This window comes from Lepidochelys kempii, chromosome 21, assembly GCF_965140265.1.
Source record: "Lepidochelys kempii isolate rLepKem1 chromosome 21, rLepKem1.hap2, whole genome shotgun sequence".
Taxonomy (NCBI): domain Eukaryota; kingdom Metazoa; phylum Chordata; order Testudines; family Cheloniidae; genus Lepidochelys; species Lepidochelys kempii.
In genome coordinates this window covers 16,827,626-16,844,498 of record NC_133276.1, presented here as the reverse complement: position 1 = coordinate 16,844,498, position 16,873 = coordinate 16,827,626, and the positions used below count along the sequence as shown (strand labels likewise).

The 16,873-nt window shown below is 61.7% G+C and overlaps 1 protein-coding gene across 1 annotated transcript in view; it reads right to left on the bottom strand.

The window, feature by feature from the left end:
- CELSR2 (cadherin EGF LAG seven-pass G-type receptor 2) overlaps positions 1 to 16,873 on the bottom strand; it is an 80,198-nt gene that overhangs the window by 39,067 nt on the left and 24,258 nt on the right. Inside the window, exons 3-6 of the mRNA XM_073320470.1 lie at positions 11,140 to 11,362; positions 2,932 to 3,047; positions 2,432 to 2,520; positions 677 to 834 (exon numbers count right to left, since the gene is read on the bottom strand). Coding sequence (XP_073176571.1) covers positions 677 to 834; positions 2,432 to 2,520; positions 2,932 to 3,047; positions 11,140 to 11,362 — 586 coding nt within the window. The remainder of the gene's footprint in view (positions 1 to 676; positions 835 to 2,431; positions 2,521 to 2,931; positions 3,048 to 11,139; positions 11,363 to 16,873) is intronic.

Sequence of the window (16,873 nt, the reverse complement as noted above, 5' to 3'; positions counted from 1 at the left end):
ATGCGGTGGGGGATTCCTCCCCATTCACTATCCTGAGCCAGGCACCGGAAAACCCTCCCCTGCCTGGTGCTGGGCTGGCAGGGGCTGCGGGTCGGGAGTGAGGGGCACCGACTGAGCCGGGGGGGGGCAGGGCTAGCAGGGGCTGCGGGTCGGGAGTGAGGGGCACTGACGGAGCGGGGGGGGGCAGGGCTAGCAGGGGCTGCGGGTCGGGAGTGAGGGGCACTGACGGAGTGGGGGGGCAGGGCTAGCAGGGGCTGCGGGTCGGGAGTGAGGGGCACCGACGGAGTCGGGGGGGCAGGGCTAGCAGGGGCTGCGGGTCGGGAGTGAGGGGCACCGACGGAGTCGGGGGGGCAGGGCTAGCAGGGGCTGCGGGTCGGGAGTGAGGGGCACCGACGGAGTCGCGGGGGCAGGGCTAGCAGGGGCTGCGGGTCGGGAGTGAGGGGCACCGACGGAGTCGGGGGGGCAGGGCTAGCAGGGGCTGCGGGTCGGGAGTGAGGGGCACCGACGGAGCCGGGGGGGGCAGGGCTAGCAGGGGCTGCGGGTCGGGAGTGAGGGGCACTGACGGAGTCGGGGGGGCAGGGCTAGCAGGGGCTGCGGGTCGGGAGTGAGGGGCAGCAGCAGATCTGTGCAGAAGCCGCTTGGCTTTCGCTCCTCGGGGCCCCAGCGAGTCTCTTACTTCTTGGTGCCCGACTGCGTCCCCTGCGCGGAGCAGGAATAGTTCCCCAGCACCTGGCCAAACTTCAGGGCCACAGCCGCGTCGCAGTCGTCCACCGTCACCACGGCCACCTTCTGCTCCGAGGGGCCCTGGGGCACCCCCGACTTCCCAATGACGGGCTGCGAAGAGAGCAAAACCCCAGGGTGCAGCAGGTGGCTGGGGCAGGGCGTGCGGCACAATCCGCACCTCCCTGGCCCAAGGGATTCGGGCACCAGTCAGACCTTCGCTGCCATCCCATCGTGAGAGCAGCCCAGCAGCCTCCTCCCCGAATGGGGCCGCACCCCAGAGCAGAGGAGTCCCCAGCACTCCTGGCACCCATATCTCGGCCTGCCCCTGCCCGCGGGAAGCGGCTGGAGAGTGACAAGATGGGAACCAGCTGGCAGCCTGCGAGCGTGTGGGGTCGGGGAGAGTAGCAGCCCCAGGAGCTGCCAGCAGAGCCGCTTTGCCATCACCCACCCGGCCAGCTCATGGCCCGACCTTCTCCTGGCCGCTCCCTGCCCAGCCAGGCCCATGGGAAGCTGGCCCTGCCATGGCCCTGTGGGAGTCAGGCTCCAGGACTCCCATCCCTCAGGCAGTGCAGTGAGCGCCTGTGACCAAGTGGGAATTTTGATGCCTATGTGTGCCTCAGTTTCCCCAGTATTCTGCATGGTACTGGGGGCGTGTCTGCTCTCAGGACAGGCTAAGAGACACAGGTGAATGGTGCCCAGCTATCTGCACTGGGTGAGCTGTGGCGACCCCATCTCAGCCAGCCCCCAGGCCAGCGACACCTGGCGCCCAGTGCCCCAAAGGGGATGGATTCCCCGCCCCTCCACAGGGCAAATGGGCTACCCCCCCCCCCCGAGGCAGGAGGGAGTGGGAGAGGAGGGGGAGCAGAGCTGGCTGCGGGTCCCTTGGAACAGGGTGAGGACAGATGGACGGACAGAGCCTGACCAAGGGGAGGTTGGCTGGGCTCTGGGCTCACAGCAGCCGGCACTTGACCCCTTGCTCTGCTGTGCCCAGTGGGTGGGTAAACCCACATGGTGCCGGCAAATGGCACTAATCCCAGCTGAGCCGCCACGTCTCCGCCAGGAGGCTGCCTCGGGCCCTGGCCACGCGGGACACGCTGGAGAGCCAGTGTAGACACCAGCTGTGCCCACGGGAGGGGCTCTCCCGTTGCTGCCGATCATCTGCCTCCCGCCCCCAGCGACCTGGTGCCATCTGCATCCATCCCATTTCACGCTGCCCCATGGATGGCTCGGGGCAGCCCTCAGCCAGACTTGTGGGGCAGAACTCCTGGCGTGAGACCTTGGGGCCCGCCCTGGGCAGGAGACTGGGAGCCCTGGGATTGGGGCCTCCACCCCTCCCCCAAGAACCCCTCCCCCTGGACCAAGAGCCTCAGATGCTTCCCGCGGGTCCCACCCCACAATTGCCTCCTCCAGCTCTCTGGGGCCCCAGGACAGGAGCCTGCCCCCCGCCCCTGCCCCCAGCCAGCTGAGAATTGAGGGGGTTGGGGGGGGGATGCAGCGAGCTCAGCACCAGGGTCAGCCCGTAGCGAGGGAGGGGCTGGGCTGGGCCAGGGGCCCAGCGCTGCCTCCTGGGGGGCTCTGCTGGGACCTCTGACTGCCTTGGTGATCGCCTCAGCTCCCCTGCCCGTGGCGTGGCTGGCAGGCACGGCACTGACTGGCAGCTGCCCGGATGCCCTGCCCTCCGGGTGCCCGCCGGCCCCGCCCCACTCACCTTGTTGTAGTACCGCAGCCGGACCGTGTGCCACTGGCCATCGCTCACGCCGCCCGGCACGGACGGGGACACCGTGGTGGTCGACTCGCCTGGGGGGAGCAGGGGACGCTGGTTACTGCGGGGCCCTGGCGAGAGGGGCACCCCAGGGGATGGGGGGAGCCACGGCCTGAGGTGGGCCAGGGAACCCAGAGCTCCCCCCCCGGCAGCAGGGAGCTGGGCCCTGAGAGGGGAGCAGGGCCTGGGGGCAGAGGGCTCTGCGGGGGGCTGCACGCCCAGGATCCAGAGGGAGCCAGGGGGTGAGGGGAGGCAGGAGCAGGGGAACTGAGAGCCAGGGCAGCTGGGGTGAGGGGTGGGGAGGGCTGGTGGGCCAAGGGGAGCCAGGCCGGGGCCGAGGGGAGCCAGGGCCCGGGCCGAGGGGAGCCGGGTCATGGGGAGCCGGGCCGAGAGGAGCCAGGCCCGGGGCCCGGGGCCGAGGGGAGCGGGGCCTGGCCAGGCCCTACCTGCCGAGAAGGTGAACTGGATCTGCTCGTGGATGATCTCCAGGGCCACGAAGTCATGCTTCTCGTTGAAGCGCCCGTTATACAGGAGCAGCCCGTTCCGCTCCTTCGTGGCGAACCTGCCCGCGGGGGAGAGGATGAGAACAGCGTCCCCCACAACACACCCCCTGGATCCCCTGCCCTCACGCCTGACAGGCTGAGAGAGCCCAACCCCCCCGGGACCCTCCGAGATGGGCAGGAGCCGGTGTAGTCAATTAGTTTGTGTCAAGGTCCAGACTCCAGAGAAAAAAATAACAATAATGATAATAAGTAAAGGAAAAGATTTCGGGGTCTGTTCAAAAGCATCTGACTGTCCAGATTTGGCCTACTGTCCCCTGCTGACGAACCCTGGGCATGAGCATGGCCAGAGGACTGGTGCATGGAGGCACCTTGGCCTGGGTGGGGAATGGATGGCATCAGGGCACAGAATTAAGGTGGGTGTCGGGCATAGTTAAGGGGGTGTTGAGGCAGAGTTAAGGGGGGCACTGAGACAGAGTTAACGGGGGGGCATCCAGGCAGAGTTAAGATGGGTGCTGGACCAGAGTTAAAGGGGTCATCGGGTCAGCATTTAGGGGGGCATTGGGACAGAGAGAAGGGGTGCATCTGGTCAGAATTAAGGGGGCATCAGAGCAGAGATAAGGGGGGAGAATTAAGGTGATGGGCCCCCATGGAGTGTGCTCCCTGTGCAGTGAGGCATGAGTTCAAGGCTGGGTAGTGGCGATCCCATCTTTGGTCGCCCCACAGCAATCGGAGTATAAAGGTGGCCATGGGCCTGGCTCCCCCGTGCTCCCCGATTCCCCCTCCCCATCAGAGATCAGAGGAGTGGCGAGGAGCCTGCAGAGCCTGCAGCAGCCCTGCGTGCGTGGGGAGAAGCTGGGCAAGGTCCAGGGCCTGCGCCATGGCAGCCTCACCTCCCTGAGGGCCAGAGACTTTGGGGCTGCTGGGCTGGTTCTGGGGCTCCCTCAGCCCCACGGGGGCCAAGAAGAATGAATATAATGGGGCTGGGACAGCAGGGGCTGTGGGTTGGGACTGAGGGGCCGGTGAGCGTGGTACATGGACGTACCAGTGACACAGGGAAAGGCAGGTACGGGGTGGGGTATGGCTGGACGGGAGCACAGGGGGGTATGGCTGGACGGGAGTATGGGGTGGGTATGGCTCAATGGGGATAGAGGGGGTATGGCTGGATGGGGGTAGGGAGGATGGTTTGACTGGATGGGCTACAGAGGGGGGTATGGCTGGACGGGGGTACAGAGGGGTTATGGCTGGATGGGGGCACAGGGGGAGTATGGCTGGATGGGGGTAGGGAGGAGGGTATGGTTGGACAGGGGTATAGAGGGGGTATGGTTGGATGGGGGTATGGAGGGTGGTATGGCTCAATGGGGATACGGGGGGTACAGCTGGATGGGGGTAATGAGGAGGGTATGGCTGGATGGGGGTACAGCGGGGGTATGGCTGGATGGGGTATGGGGGGTGTGACAAAGTGGGACTGTTCTTAATGTTTCCTCTGAATAGTGTGGGGGTGCCTCAGTTTCCCCTATGCAGTTTTTATGTATCTAGATGGTGGGGTAAGGGTGTATGATCCTTGCAGAGCCCTAGAGGGCAGGTATGTGCAGGGGTCTGGACATAGAGAATGGCCGACACCCTGTTTCCTGGCCACTGATGGCCTGGCCCTTCCCCCCTGCAAGGTGAGAGCTAAAGGGTTGGAGAACAAAGGGATCAGGTGCTCTCCTGGCCAGGGAAAGGGACAAAGCCCAGAGGAGGAGGGGCTGGAGGGAGTTTCCATTTGGGGCTGGCTGGGACAAGGAGTGAAGGGCAGACATGGTTGTCTGGCTCACTGCCCCCCAAAATGGACCCAGATGAGGGGTCCTGTTCTCTGCACCTACAAGCTCTGTGTTGGACCATGTTCCTGTCGTCTAATAAACCTTCTGTGTTACTGGCTGGCTGAGAGTCACGTCTGACTGTGGAGTTGGGGGGCAGGACCCCCTGGCTTCCCCGGGATCCCGCCTGAGCGGACTCGCTGTGGGAAGTGCACGGAGGGGAAGAGGATGCTGAAGGCTCCGAGGTCAGACCCAGGAAGGTGGAAGCTGTGTGAGCTGTGTGTCCTGCAGACAGGCTGCTCACAGAAAGGCGACTACCCCAGAGTCCTGACTGGCTTCATGGGGAGCAGTTCCAGAGCATCGCCCAGGGACTCCATGACAGGGGGGTATGGCTGTATGGGGGTACAAGGAGGGGTATGGTTGGATGGGGATATGGAGGACGGCATGGCTGGACGGGCGTACAGAGGGAGGGGTATGGATGGATGGAGGTACGGGGGGTATGGCTGGATGGGGGTACAAGAGGGGTAAGGCTGGATGGGGGTACAGAGGGGTTATGGCTGGATGGAGATATGGGGGGTATGGCTGGACTGGGGTACAGGGGGGTATGGCTGGATGGGGGTACAAGGGGGGTATGGCTGGATGGAGGTACAGAGGGGTTATGGCTGGATGGGGGTATGGAGGGGTATGGCTGGAGGGGGGCACAAGGGGGGATATGGCTGGACAGGGGTATGGAGGGGGGTGTAGCTGGAGACCAAAGTTAGGCTGCTAGTGAAGAGGTTAAAGTCCAGGACTCCCTGGGAGCAGTCTCTGAGATGCCAGGGAGACGGGCAGAGCTGCAGGGTCTCAATGCGGGGATGAACAGACGGTGTAGTGGGGGGGGGTATAACTGGGGCAGGAGGGGCCAATACAGGAAGGATGGGCTCTGCCTAAACCACAATGGACCCAGGCTGCTGGCATGTCAAATTCAAAGGTCATAGAGGAGTTTTTAAACTAGGGGCTGGGGGAAGCTGACAGGTGTGGAGGAGCTCGTGGTTCAGACAGAGACGTCCCTTAGGGGAGGATCTGTTAGTGGGGATTCTCTGTGTCCTACTAAGGAGGAGAGGACAGAAGTTGATACCTAGTGAGGTGGTGGAATCTCCTTCCTTAGAGGTTTTTAAGGTCAGGCTTGACAAAGCCCTGGCTGGGATGATTTAGTTGGGGATTGGCCCTGCTTTGAGCAGGGGGTTGGACTCGATACCTCCTGAGGTCCCTTCCAACCCTGATATTCTACGATTCTGTGAACGTACAGTTAGGAGCTGAAGAGAAACAGATGAAAAGAGCCCCAGACAACTAAACAGGGACACATTTTATAAGTGCTTGTGTACAAATGCCCAAAGTCTGAATACTAAGATGGGTGAACTGGAGAGCCTGGTATTAAATGAGGAGGCTGATAAAACAGGCATCCCAGAAACTTGGTGGACCGATGATAATCAATGGCACACGGTAATACCAGGGTACAAAATATCCAGGACTGACCGAGCGGGTCGTGCTGGTGGGGGACTGGCACCGTATGGGAAAGCAAGCAGAGTCCAATAGAGTAAAAACCTGGAACGAATCAATCTGTGCCGCAGGATCTCCAGTAGGTAGAAAGGTCAATGCTTGGCCAATAAAAGTAGGGGAACTTGCTCCTGACGCCCTGAGCAGGATGGTGACGGTGACTGTGATATGCTCTAGGAGCTCAGAGAGGTTATACAATAGGAAACTCAACAATAATGGAGGATTTCCCTATCAATGGAAGAGGAAACTGAGGCACAGGAAGTGACTTGGGCAAGAGCACAAAGGGAGTCAGCAACAGAACCCAAGAGTCCCGTCTGCCCCCCTCATGCCTACTTTTAACTATGACACCCCACTCCTCACCTCACCCAGAGCCAGGAGTAGAACCCAGGAGCCCCAGTCACCCATATCCTGCTCTAACCATTAGATCAGACATCTGCACAAGGCACCGCTGACCTCCAGCCCCAAGGAGCTGTTCCAGCTTCCACAGGGTGTGCTGGAAATTCAGGGGTTGGTTGGGGGGCGGGGCAGGTCTTGCCTTCTATGACGAGATAACTGGCTCTGTGGATAAGGGGAAAGCAGTGGACGTGTTGTTCCTGGACTTTGGCAAAGCTTTTGACACGGTCTCCCACAGTATTCTTGTCAGCAAGTTAAAGAAGTACGGGCTGGATGAATGCACTATAAGGCGGATAGAAAGCTGGCTAGATTGTTGGGCTCAACGGGTAGTGATCAATGGCTCCATGTCTAGTTGGCAGCCGGGATCAAGTGGAGTGCCCTGAGGGTCGGTCCTGGATCCGGTTTTGTTCAATATCTTCATAAATTATCTGGAGGATGGCATGGATTGCACCCTCAGCAAGTTTGCAGATGACACTAAACTGGGAAGAGAGGTAGATACGCTGGAGGGTAGGGATAAGATACAGAGGGCCCTAGACAAATTAGAGGATTGGGCCAAAAGAAATCTGATGAGGTTCAACAAGGACAAGTGCAGAGTCCTGCACTTAGGATGGAAGAATCCCATGCACCGCTACAGACTAGGGACCGAATGGCTCGGGAGCAGTTCTGCAGAAAAGGACCTAGGGGTGACAATGGACGAGAAGCTGGATTTGAGTCAACAGTGTGCCCTTGTGGCCAAGAAGGCTAACAGCATTTTGGGCTGGGGGCGCTGAGGGGTGGGGGCACTGGGGGCTGTCAGGTGCTGGGGACTGGGGGCACTGAGGGGTGCTGAGGGCTGGGGTGCTGAGGGATGGGATGCTGGGGGTACTGGGGGCACTGAGGAGGTCTGGGGACTGGGGGCTGAGAAGTGCTGAAAGCTGGAGGGTACTGGGGGGCGCTGGGCACGCTGAAGACTGGGGGGCACTGGGGCTGAGGGGCACTGAGGACTGTTGAGGGCTGGGGGTATTGAAGGGGGCTGGGGCTGGGGGGCACTAGGAGGTGCTGGGGGCACTGAGGCTTACTTGGGGATACTGGGAGGTGCTCCCTGACCACTCTGGAAGAGAATGTCACTCTGCAAATGGGGCTCTCCCCCCGGCAGGCAGTGCTGCCCCGGTGCAGCACTAGGGGGTGCTGTTATACAGGGCGCAGGCAGGGGCTCAGCAGGGAGCTCGTAGCCAAATTCCAGACCAAGTCCATCAGCGTCAGCCAAAGCTCCTGCCCGCTCCAGATGTGCCTGTGGGTGCCTGTTCACAACGGCTGCTCGGTTCCACCCCAGAGGTGGCTGCATTTAGACCCTGGCGGCTGAGATGGGAGAAGGGTCTGACACGGGTGCTGTGGGGCCCAGCTACAAATGTTATTACAGGTGCTGGGGCAACACCTCGCAGCCAAGCTCAGGGCCCTGCACTGCACAGAGCGTGAACCAGACCATGCCCTGAACATCTTACACCCTGACTAGATGCAGACTAGCAGGGGAAACTGAGGCATGGCGAGGGGAAGTGACTGGCCAAGGTCACTCAGCAGGGCAGTGGGGTGTCCTGAGTCCCAGGGCTCTGCCATTGCCCCCGCCTCCCCGTGCATCCAGCACCACATGCCCATTGGCCCAGCCCCTCACCCGCCTCCTGGCGCGCCTCTGCTCTGTAGGGCCTGACCCCATGTCCAGCAATGGGCAGGTACCTGCCGGCCCCTCCTAGCAGGGATTTTCTGTCCCTTGGCCACCCTAATGCTGACTGTAGCACCCCCAGCCAGGACAGCAGTGCATAGGGTGCCCCCCATATGCACAGCCCAGCAATTTGCCAGGCTGTGGGGTTGCTGGAGGGGGCCATCCCCTCGGCACTCCTGAACAACAGGCCTAGCCCCAGCCCCCCATGCCAGCTGCGATTCATTACCCGCTGTCAGCGCGTAGCAGCCCCCCATGGGGTGATGGCCCAGCCCCGGCAACGGCTCCACCACGGGACAAAGGGCCCTGGCTGCCCTGCCTGTGGCTGTGGCTGGCTAGGCCTTTGTTCTGGGCTGACAATGGCTAGCACTGGCAGGATTATGGGGAGGGGAGCCAGGCCCATTGATGAGGGTTGTGATCTCATCGCTCCTTGGGATAATCCCTCCCATCCCCAAACCCTGCCCGTCCTGCTCTGCCTTAGCTGGGGGGAGAGTGGGGCAGGGCAGGGCCAGGCGGTGAGGCCAGAGGCAGAGGGAAGCAGCTGTTCCAGCCCCATCCCCAGCCATGGGGGATCCTCTGGGGGCCCAGGCCTGGGTGAGGGCTGCTGGCGAGCTCGCAGAAAGGCACCTGGGGGCAGACACCCCACCCCACTGGCAGCCAGCCCCCCACCACATCCAGCCAGACAGGCCCTGGAGTGAGTGGAGGGGGCTCCGGGGTCGGGGAGGGCCAATGGAGGAAGACCCCCGGGTGTCCTGCTGGAAAACAATGGGCCCTTCTGGAGCAGCGGAGGGGAGGGGAGAGCCCTGGGCTTTGGAACAAAGATGCCATTTTGTGTCCACCTGCCAGACCCCGATCCCCAGGGGATCTGCTGTGGCAGGGGCTGGGGCAAGGCTGGCACCCCCCAAATAAGAGCTGCCATCGCGGGTCAGCCCAATGGTCCATCATGCCCAGTAGCCTGGAGCAGAGGCAAATGATCCCAAGTTGGGACTCTCCTTCCAGAGTAAGTGGCAGTACCAAGGACAGCCCTCCGGGGAGGGGCCCCCATTATGGAGGAGCCAGGGAACAGCAGCGGGGGTTCGAGGATGAGAGGTACGGAGAGCGGGGCTGTGATGAGCGGGAGACCTGCAGGTGAATTGCTGCCTGGCATGAAAGTAGTGGGACTCGTGCGACACCTAGACAGCCCGGCAGGCCGTGCTGGGGAGGAGCCGGTGGTCGTGGTACCTGTAGGTGCCAGTGACAAAGGGAAAGGCAGGAGAGATGTCCTGGAGGCTGCTAGGGAAGAGGTTACAGTCCAGGACTCCCTGGGAGCAGTCTCTGAAATGCTTCAGTTCCACGCGCAGGGCCAGGGAAACGGGCAGAGCTGCGGGGTCTCGATGCAGGGGTGAGCCGACGGTGGAGACCAGGGGCTCTCAACCTTCCCAGGCTCAGGAGTCTGATCTGTCTTATGGACCCCACGTTACACCTCACTTCACAATGACCGGCTTACAAACCCAGACATGACAATACAAAAGTGTCACGGCCACTGGGACTGGAACAGGGATGACGTTCTCCTTTTTACCACGTCATTATAGAATAAATGGGCTGGACTCTAAATCTTGTCGTCCAGGCAGCGTGTAGGGCCCAGCGCAGGACCAGCGCCGTCTGGATGACGTTTCAGTCTGTGCTGACTTCCCCAGTGCTTTCCATGGAGCCTGCTGTCAAACGAGGCAAGTCTCCAGAGGAGTTGTTGTACCCCCAGAAGACCTTGCATACCCCGGGGGTACCCATCCCCATGGCGGGGAACCACGGGTGTAGGGTTGGGGGGTTCGGTTTATGACTGGGAAAGGAGGGACCTATACCACAAGGATGGGCTCTGCCTAAACCCCATGGACCCAGGCTGCTTTCTCTCAAGTGGAGCAGTTTTTAAAGTAAGGGCCGGGGAAGGGGCAGAGACGTCCCTTAGGGGAGGATCTGTTCTGGGGCTTCGCTCTGTCCTCCCCAGGCAGGGAGGGGAGGAGCTGGGACGGCCAGGCCTGTGGGCAGGGAGGTGCTGAGTGGGTGGCGGGGGGGTGAGTGGACTGTCCGATTCACTGACAACAAGGAGGACGAGCTGGGGACCCACCTCAGCCCCAGCTCCGCAGAACCCCTGGGCCCAGAGTCCTATTGATACGTGGGCAACGGCTTCCCACCCCGGGGCCAGCACTCAAATGAGGGCGATGTCCCCCCGGAGGAGGTGTCAGTCGCCCAGCCCCCCCAGCACTGACATGAGGGTGATGCCCCCCCAGAGGAGGTGCCAGTCATCCAGCCCCACGGCCGGTGCCCCCCCAGCACTGACATGAGGGTGATGCCCCCCCCAGAGGAGGAGCCAGTCATCCCCCCCTGGCACTCACGGGAGGGTGATGCCCCCCCCAGAGGAGGTGCCCCCCCAGCACTGACATGAGGGTGATGCCCCCCCCGGAGGAGGAGCCAGTCATCCCCCCCTGGCACTCACGGGAGGGTGATGCCCCCCCAGAGGAGGTGCCCCCCAGCACTGACATGAGGGTGATGCCCCCCCAGAGGAGATGCCAGTCATCCAGCCCCCCGGCCGGTGCCCCCCCAGCACTGACATGAGGGTGATGCCCTCCCCGGAGGAGGTGCCCCCCAGCACTGACATGAGGGTGATGCCCCCCCAGAGGAGGTGCCCCCCAGCACTGACATGAGGGTGATGCCCCCCCGGAGGAGGTGCCAGTCATCCAGCCCCCCCCTGGCACTCACGTGAGGGTGGCGGTGAAGTGGAAGCGTTGACGCAGGCCCGGGAAGGTGACGAAGGAGTGGGCGGGGAAGCTGCGGCTGCTCATCTCGCAGTAGGGCTTCTCGTAGTCCCCCGAGGGGCAGTCACACTTGAAGCCCCCGACCAGCAGGTTGGTGCAGGTGCCCCCGTTCTTGCAGACGCCCGGCATGCAGCGGCCCAGGTGGGCATTCACCTCACAGTGCTCTCCTGCAGGCAAGGGCAGCTGTCAGGGGCAGTGCCAGGGACCCCCCACCCCAGGGCACGTGCTGCTGGTCCCCGGCTGGTACTGGGAGCCACGGGCACAGCACCCTGCTGCACCCAGCCCCCAGGAGCTAATCGCCCTGCACCAGACAGCACCCCTGGCTCAAGCCCTCCCAATTCCCCAGTGCCCCAAACAGCTCCCCACTGCCACACATCTGGCACATGCCGTCACGCCCGTGCACCGCCAGCCCGGCGCACTGGGGTACCTGCCTGAGCAGGGCATGTGCTCCAGGCCCCACTCACAGCCAGGGGCTTGTCCTCGCCCAGTCTGACATGGCTCCCTGGGCTGGCAGCACTGGTATGTGGGGGTGGGGGTGTCTGCAGAAAGCCAGGGGCTCCGCTGGCCGCCTGGCAAAGGCCCTGGGGCACGAGGCCGGCCGGAGCCTGAAGGTGCAGGAGCAGGGACGTGGGTCCTGCTGACAGATCCCCAGCTGGGGTGATGCCAGGGAGCAGGCACTCACCCCAAGGCTGCGGGCACGGGGCAGGCGCTGCGAGGCTCACGGGAGCGAGGGCACGGCGAGTTACAAGCGGGGTGGGGAACGTGCACTTCCTGCGACGGGCAGGACACCGGGGACAGCACTTCACAGTGCAGGGGGCCCGGAAAGCTGGGCCTGGGGCAGGCCAGAGAGAACAGACTCTTGGGTGAGAGGGGAGTAAGCAGGCTGTGATGTTATTGACTTGAACTGGGACCGTATAGAACATTGTTGCAACCAAGGTCCTGTAGTGGCACCAAAGCTTGTATAAGGGGGTCAAATGAGGTGTCTCAGACAAGGTCATGGTTTGCTGCTGCTGCTGCTGCTGTCTGTATGTGGGTATCATTTTTGTAGTTGAAGTTATGAATATTGGCTCTGTACTGTCTGTATTTCAAACTTGTGCTCTGCTTCTGGGTGACACCCCAGAGAAGTTGGTGTCAGCTCTGCCTAGCCTGCTGGGTGGCCCATGAAGGACCATCAGCTATACAATGACCCATTGAGAGAAGGCAGACACACCTTGGGACTCAGCCAGGCATGCAGGGACCTGCCTATGGACAGAACTCTGAGGTGTTTCCAGGCCATGTGCTGGGCAGCTTGTCTTTGGGACACAGAAAGCAGAGACCACATGGCAAGAGACTATACAAAGCTGCTGCAGATCCTCCATCTGGTCTTCAATCCTGTGTCTGGCCTCTGGAGGGACTTTGCTACAAACTGAAGCTCTGAATAAAGGACCAAAAGACCCCCCCCCAGCTGGGGACGTTCTGCAGAGACTTGATTTGAACCTGCAGCTTATTCTGTCACTGCTGCAAGCCTAAACCAAGAACTTTGCCATCACTGTATGTCATTGATTCCATTTAACCAATTCTCGCTCTCATCTCTATCTTTTTCCTGTTATGAATAACCCTTTAGATTTTAGATTCTAAAGGATTGGCAACAGCGTGTTTTGGGGTAAGATCTGATTTGTATATTGACCTGGGTCTGGGGCGTGGTCCTTTGGGATCGAGAGAACCTTTGTTCTTTTACTGGGGTATTGGTTTTCATAACCATTTGTCCCCATAACGAGGGGCACTGGTGGTGATACTGGGAAACTGGGGTGTCTGAGGGAATTGCTTGCGTGACTTGTGGTTAACCAGTGGGGTAAAACCGAAGTCTTCTCTGTTTGGCTGGTTTGGTTTGCCTTGGTGTGCACAGAAACCCCAGCCTTGGGCTGTAACTGCCCTCCTTTTAAGCAATTTGTCCTGAATTGGCACTCTCCGTTGGGTCCCGCCAGAAGGAGCATCGTTACCCAAGCAGTGTGGCCTGGAGCACTGGCCTGCACTCAGAGGAGCTGGGTTCTGTTCTTGCCTTTGCTAGGAGACCTTAGGTGAGTCCCCCAGCTCTGTACCTCAGTTTCCCCCAAACAGGGATAAGGACCCTGACCGCCTTGTGACACATTCAGAGCTCTACAGATAGGGAAACTGAGGCCCAGAGGAGCACAGAGAGCTGGCCTGAATTTCGATTCCGGGGTCCTGTGCCAGGCCCCTCAGCCGTATGCATGGCTCTGGTTGGCAGCTCTCTTGCTGTCAAGCAGCCCCTCAGCGCACAGCAGATAAAAGAACCCGGGGAACAGAGATCTGGGAACACACAGAGATGGAAGCTCTGCCTCAGTGCCCCAAACCCGCCGCTCAGCTCCCCGCCCTGCTCCCCCTCAGTAGGAGTGGGACACTCAGCCGACCAACCACACGCTGCACGCAGCCCAGCACCCTCCCAGCCCCTTGAAAGGCAGGTGCTTTTAACCCCCTCTATCCCGCTGCCTCCTGCCGCTCAGACAGTGACCAGGCGGGTCGGTTTCTCTGCCCTGCTGTTGGGCTGCACCCCCGTAAGGGGCTGGGTACCAGCACCAGCTTCCACGGAGACTAGCAGCATCCTGGGCCCTGCTCGCCTGGCTTGGCTGTACATCTAAGGGCCCGATTCTCAGCTGGTGCAAATCGACGCAATGGGGCTGCACCAGCTTACGCCATCTTATGCCAGCAGAGAACTGGGCCCACCCTTGACGGGCCAGCAGCCTGGAACCCCGCAGAATCTGGGATGAATCACAGAAGCAACTCTGCCCATCTGCGCCTCCTACTCTGAGCAGCCAGCGTATTCCCAGCCCAGAGACCCTGCCCACGCCAGCCCTGTGCTAAGTGTGTGTCCTGCAGTCCCATGTGACGAAGCGGGACTGTTCTTAATGTTTTTTCTGAATACTGTGTGGGTGCCTCAGTTTCCCTTAGGCAGTTCTTAAGTATCCAGGGGGTGGGATAAGGGGGTGTGACTGTGGCAGAGCCCTAGAGGGCCAGTGTGATGGTGTCTGCACAGAGAATGGCCGACACCCTGTTTCCTGGCAACTGATGGCCTGGGCCCTTCCTCCTGCAAGGTGAGAGCTAAAGGTTTGAAGAACAAAGGAATCAGGTGACCTCCTGGCCCAGGGAAAGGGACAAAGCCCAGAGGAGGAGGGGCTGGAGGGAGTTTCAGTTTGGGGCTGGCTGGGGATGAGGAGTGAAGTGCAGACGGGGTTGTTCGGCTCACTGCCCCCCAAAATGGACCCAGCTGAGGGGTCCTGTTCTCTGCACCTGCAAGCTCTGTTTTAGACCATGTTCCTGTCATCTAATAAACTTCTGTTTTACTGGCTGGCTGAGAGTCCCGTCTGACTGCGGAGTTGGGGGGCAGGACCCTCTGGCTTCCCCAGGACCTCGCCTGGGCGGACTCGCTGTGGGAAGCGCACGGAGGGGCAGAGGATGCTGAATGCTCCGAGGTCAGACCCAGGAAGGTGGAAGCCGGGTGAGCTGTGTGTCCTGCAGACAGGCTGCTCCCAGAGAGGAGACTCCCCCAGAGTCCTGCCTGGCTTCCTGGGGAGCAGTCCCAGAGCATCGCCCGGGGACTCCGGGACACCCTGCCCACGCCAGCCCTGCGCTAAGTGTGTGTCCTGCAGTCCCGCAGCCAAGAGACCCGCAACAACCCCGCGTGCTCACAGGCCGGCTCCCACAACACACCCCGCAACAACAAGCCCGCGTGTACACAGTCCAGATCACACAACAAGCCCATGCACGTGCCCGAAGGAGGAATAACCGCTGTGGTGACCCTTTTATCGCCAGAGCAAGGGGACGAAGCACTGAAGGGGCCCGGGTGAAATCTGCCGAGAGCTGGGGGATCAGGGCACTCCTGTGATCACAGGCCAGCGGGTGCTGCCCTTGTTTGCTGGCTCAGGGCCTTAGCCTGGGAACTGCGTGGGGCAGGGGCTGTCATGCCGTCTGTGCTGCGCCCACCCGATGGGGCCCCAACGTGCTGCTCGACACCCAGGATCAATAGCACGAATGGCCAGGGACCCGGGAGCCGGTGCCTTGGGAAGTTCTAGATTTATGGCTGTTTCTAGGGGAAGAGGCGCCAGGAATCACCAAGAAACAGATTCAACCTTTCAGCTGCCGCTAATACAAACTAACGTGCAAGGCGACGGCTTCGGCACGGCACCAGTGCCTGGGTGGCGATGCGCAGGACAGGCAGGCCGCACGCCGGGTCGAGCCGGGGCCGGGGCCGGGGCCGGGGCCGGGCCGGGGCCGGGGGGTGGGATTGGTTTCTTTGCTATGACTCTGGCTGTCGAAGACAGAGATTTTGAACAAGCAATTGCGAGACGCGCCCCAGGGCAGACTCCCCGCACAGAGCCAGGGCTGCAGCTGGGGCCACGGCCAGGCCTGTGCCACACAGAGACCGTCCCTGTGTCCGGGGCGGGCAAGGAACTGGCACGCTGGGAAGTGACCCCTGGCTTTTTATCACCGCCACTGAGAGGCACTTCGCCCTGCTGCATTCTTCCAACACGCACCCCCCCACCACCACCACCCCAGCTCCTGCCTTCTAACTTCCTGCACAGGCCGGCACCTCCCAGAGGGCCCCTCGGCTTGGCCAGGGTCCCCCCCCGGCTTGCTGTCTTCGGGGTTTCCCAGCCGGGCAGCGGGAGGGGGAACCTGCCGTGTGGCTCTGAGGTTTCTTCCCCACTGACAGTAAAAGGTTTCACAGCAGGGCCCCCTGCGTGCGGCGCGCCAGGAACACTGGCCGTCGCAGGGGGCACAGGGAGCCCTTCAGAATGAGCCCCCCCAGCCTGCGCCCAGGTCTCCGCAAACACTGAGGCAGGCGTTCTGAAGTGCTCAGCACCTAGCAGCTCCCATTGGGATCCTTCTCACTGGGGGCCCAGTGGGGATTCTTCATTGCCCCAGTGTGGGAGGGGAATTCTCCATTGCCAGGGAGCTCACAGCTTTCTACAGTCCCGGGTCACACTCCCTTCAGCGCCATCACCCCGGCTACACTTGGGGAAACTGAGGCACAGAGCGGGGCTAAGAGTTAAAAAGAGAATTTGTGACACAGCCAGGGAGAGAGCTCAGGAATCCCAATCCGACACCACTCCCCTCCCACAGCTGGGAATAGAACCCAGGAGTCCTAGCTCCCAGCCCGCACTGCTGAAACCCCGAACCCCCATGTCTCTCCCAGAACTTGGGCCAGAACCCAGGAGTCCTGCCTGCAGTCATGTGTTCTAACCACTAGTCCCCGCATCCCCGTGTCCATCCCAGGTGATGTGGGGGAGCATTTACTGACACCCGACCTGCGGTGCTGGCAGCCTCCTGGGGCAGGGCTTGGGGGCAGGCAGTGCAGGGACACTGGGGGGCACCAGGCCTGGTTTACCGGGGTCCTGGGTCTGCAGTGGGTATCACAGGGGCATGCCAAGCTGTTATGCCACTGCTGGGTTTGGAGGTCACTAGCTGCCAGCGTGAACAGGGATGGGGGGCTGGCAGCTGTGCAGCACGTCTGAGGGGAGGGAGGGTCTCTGGGAGGACACAGGGTGGGCGGTGTCCCTGTGTGGGAGCAGGCCAGACACTGGGGCCAGGCTCTTCGCAGGCGCTAAGAGGGGGCAGGCCGGGGGCTCGGGCTCAGAACAAGCGGCTGCTGCGTCCTCAGGCTAGGGCTGGACAATCCCACA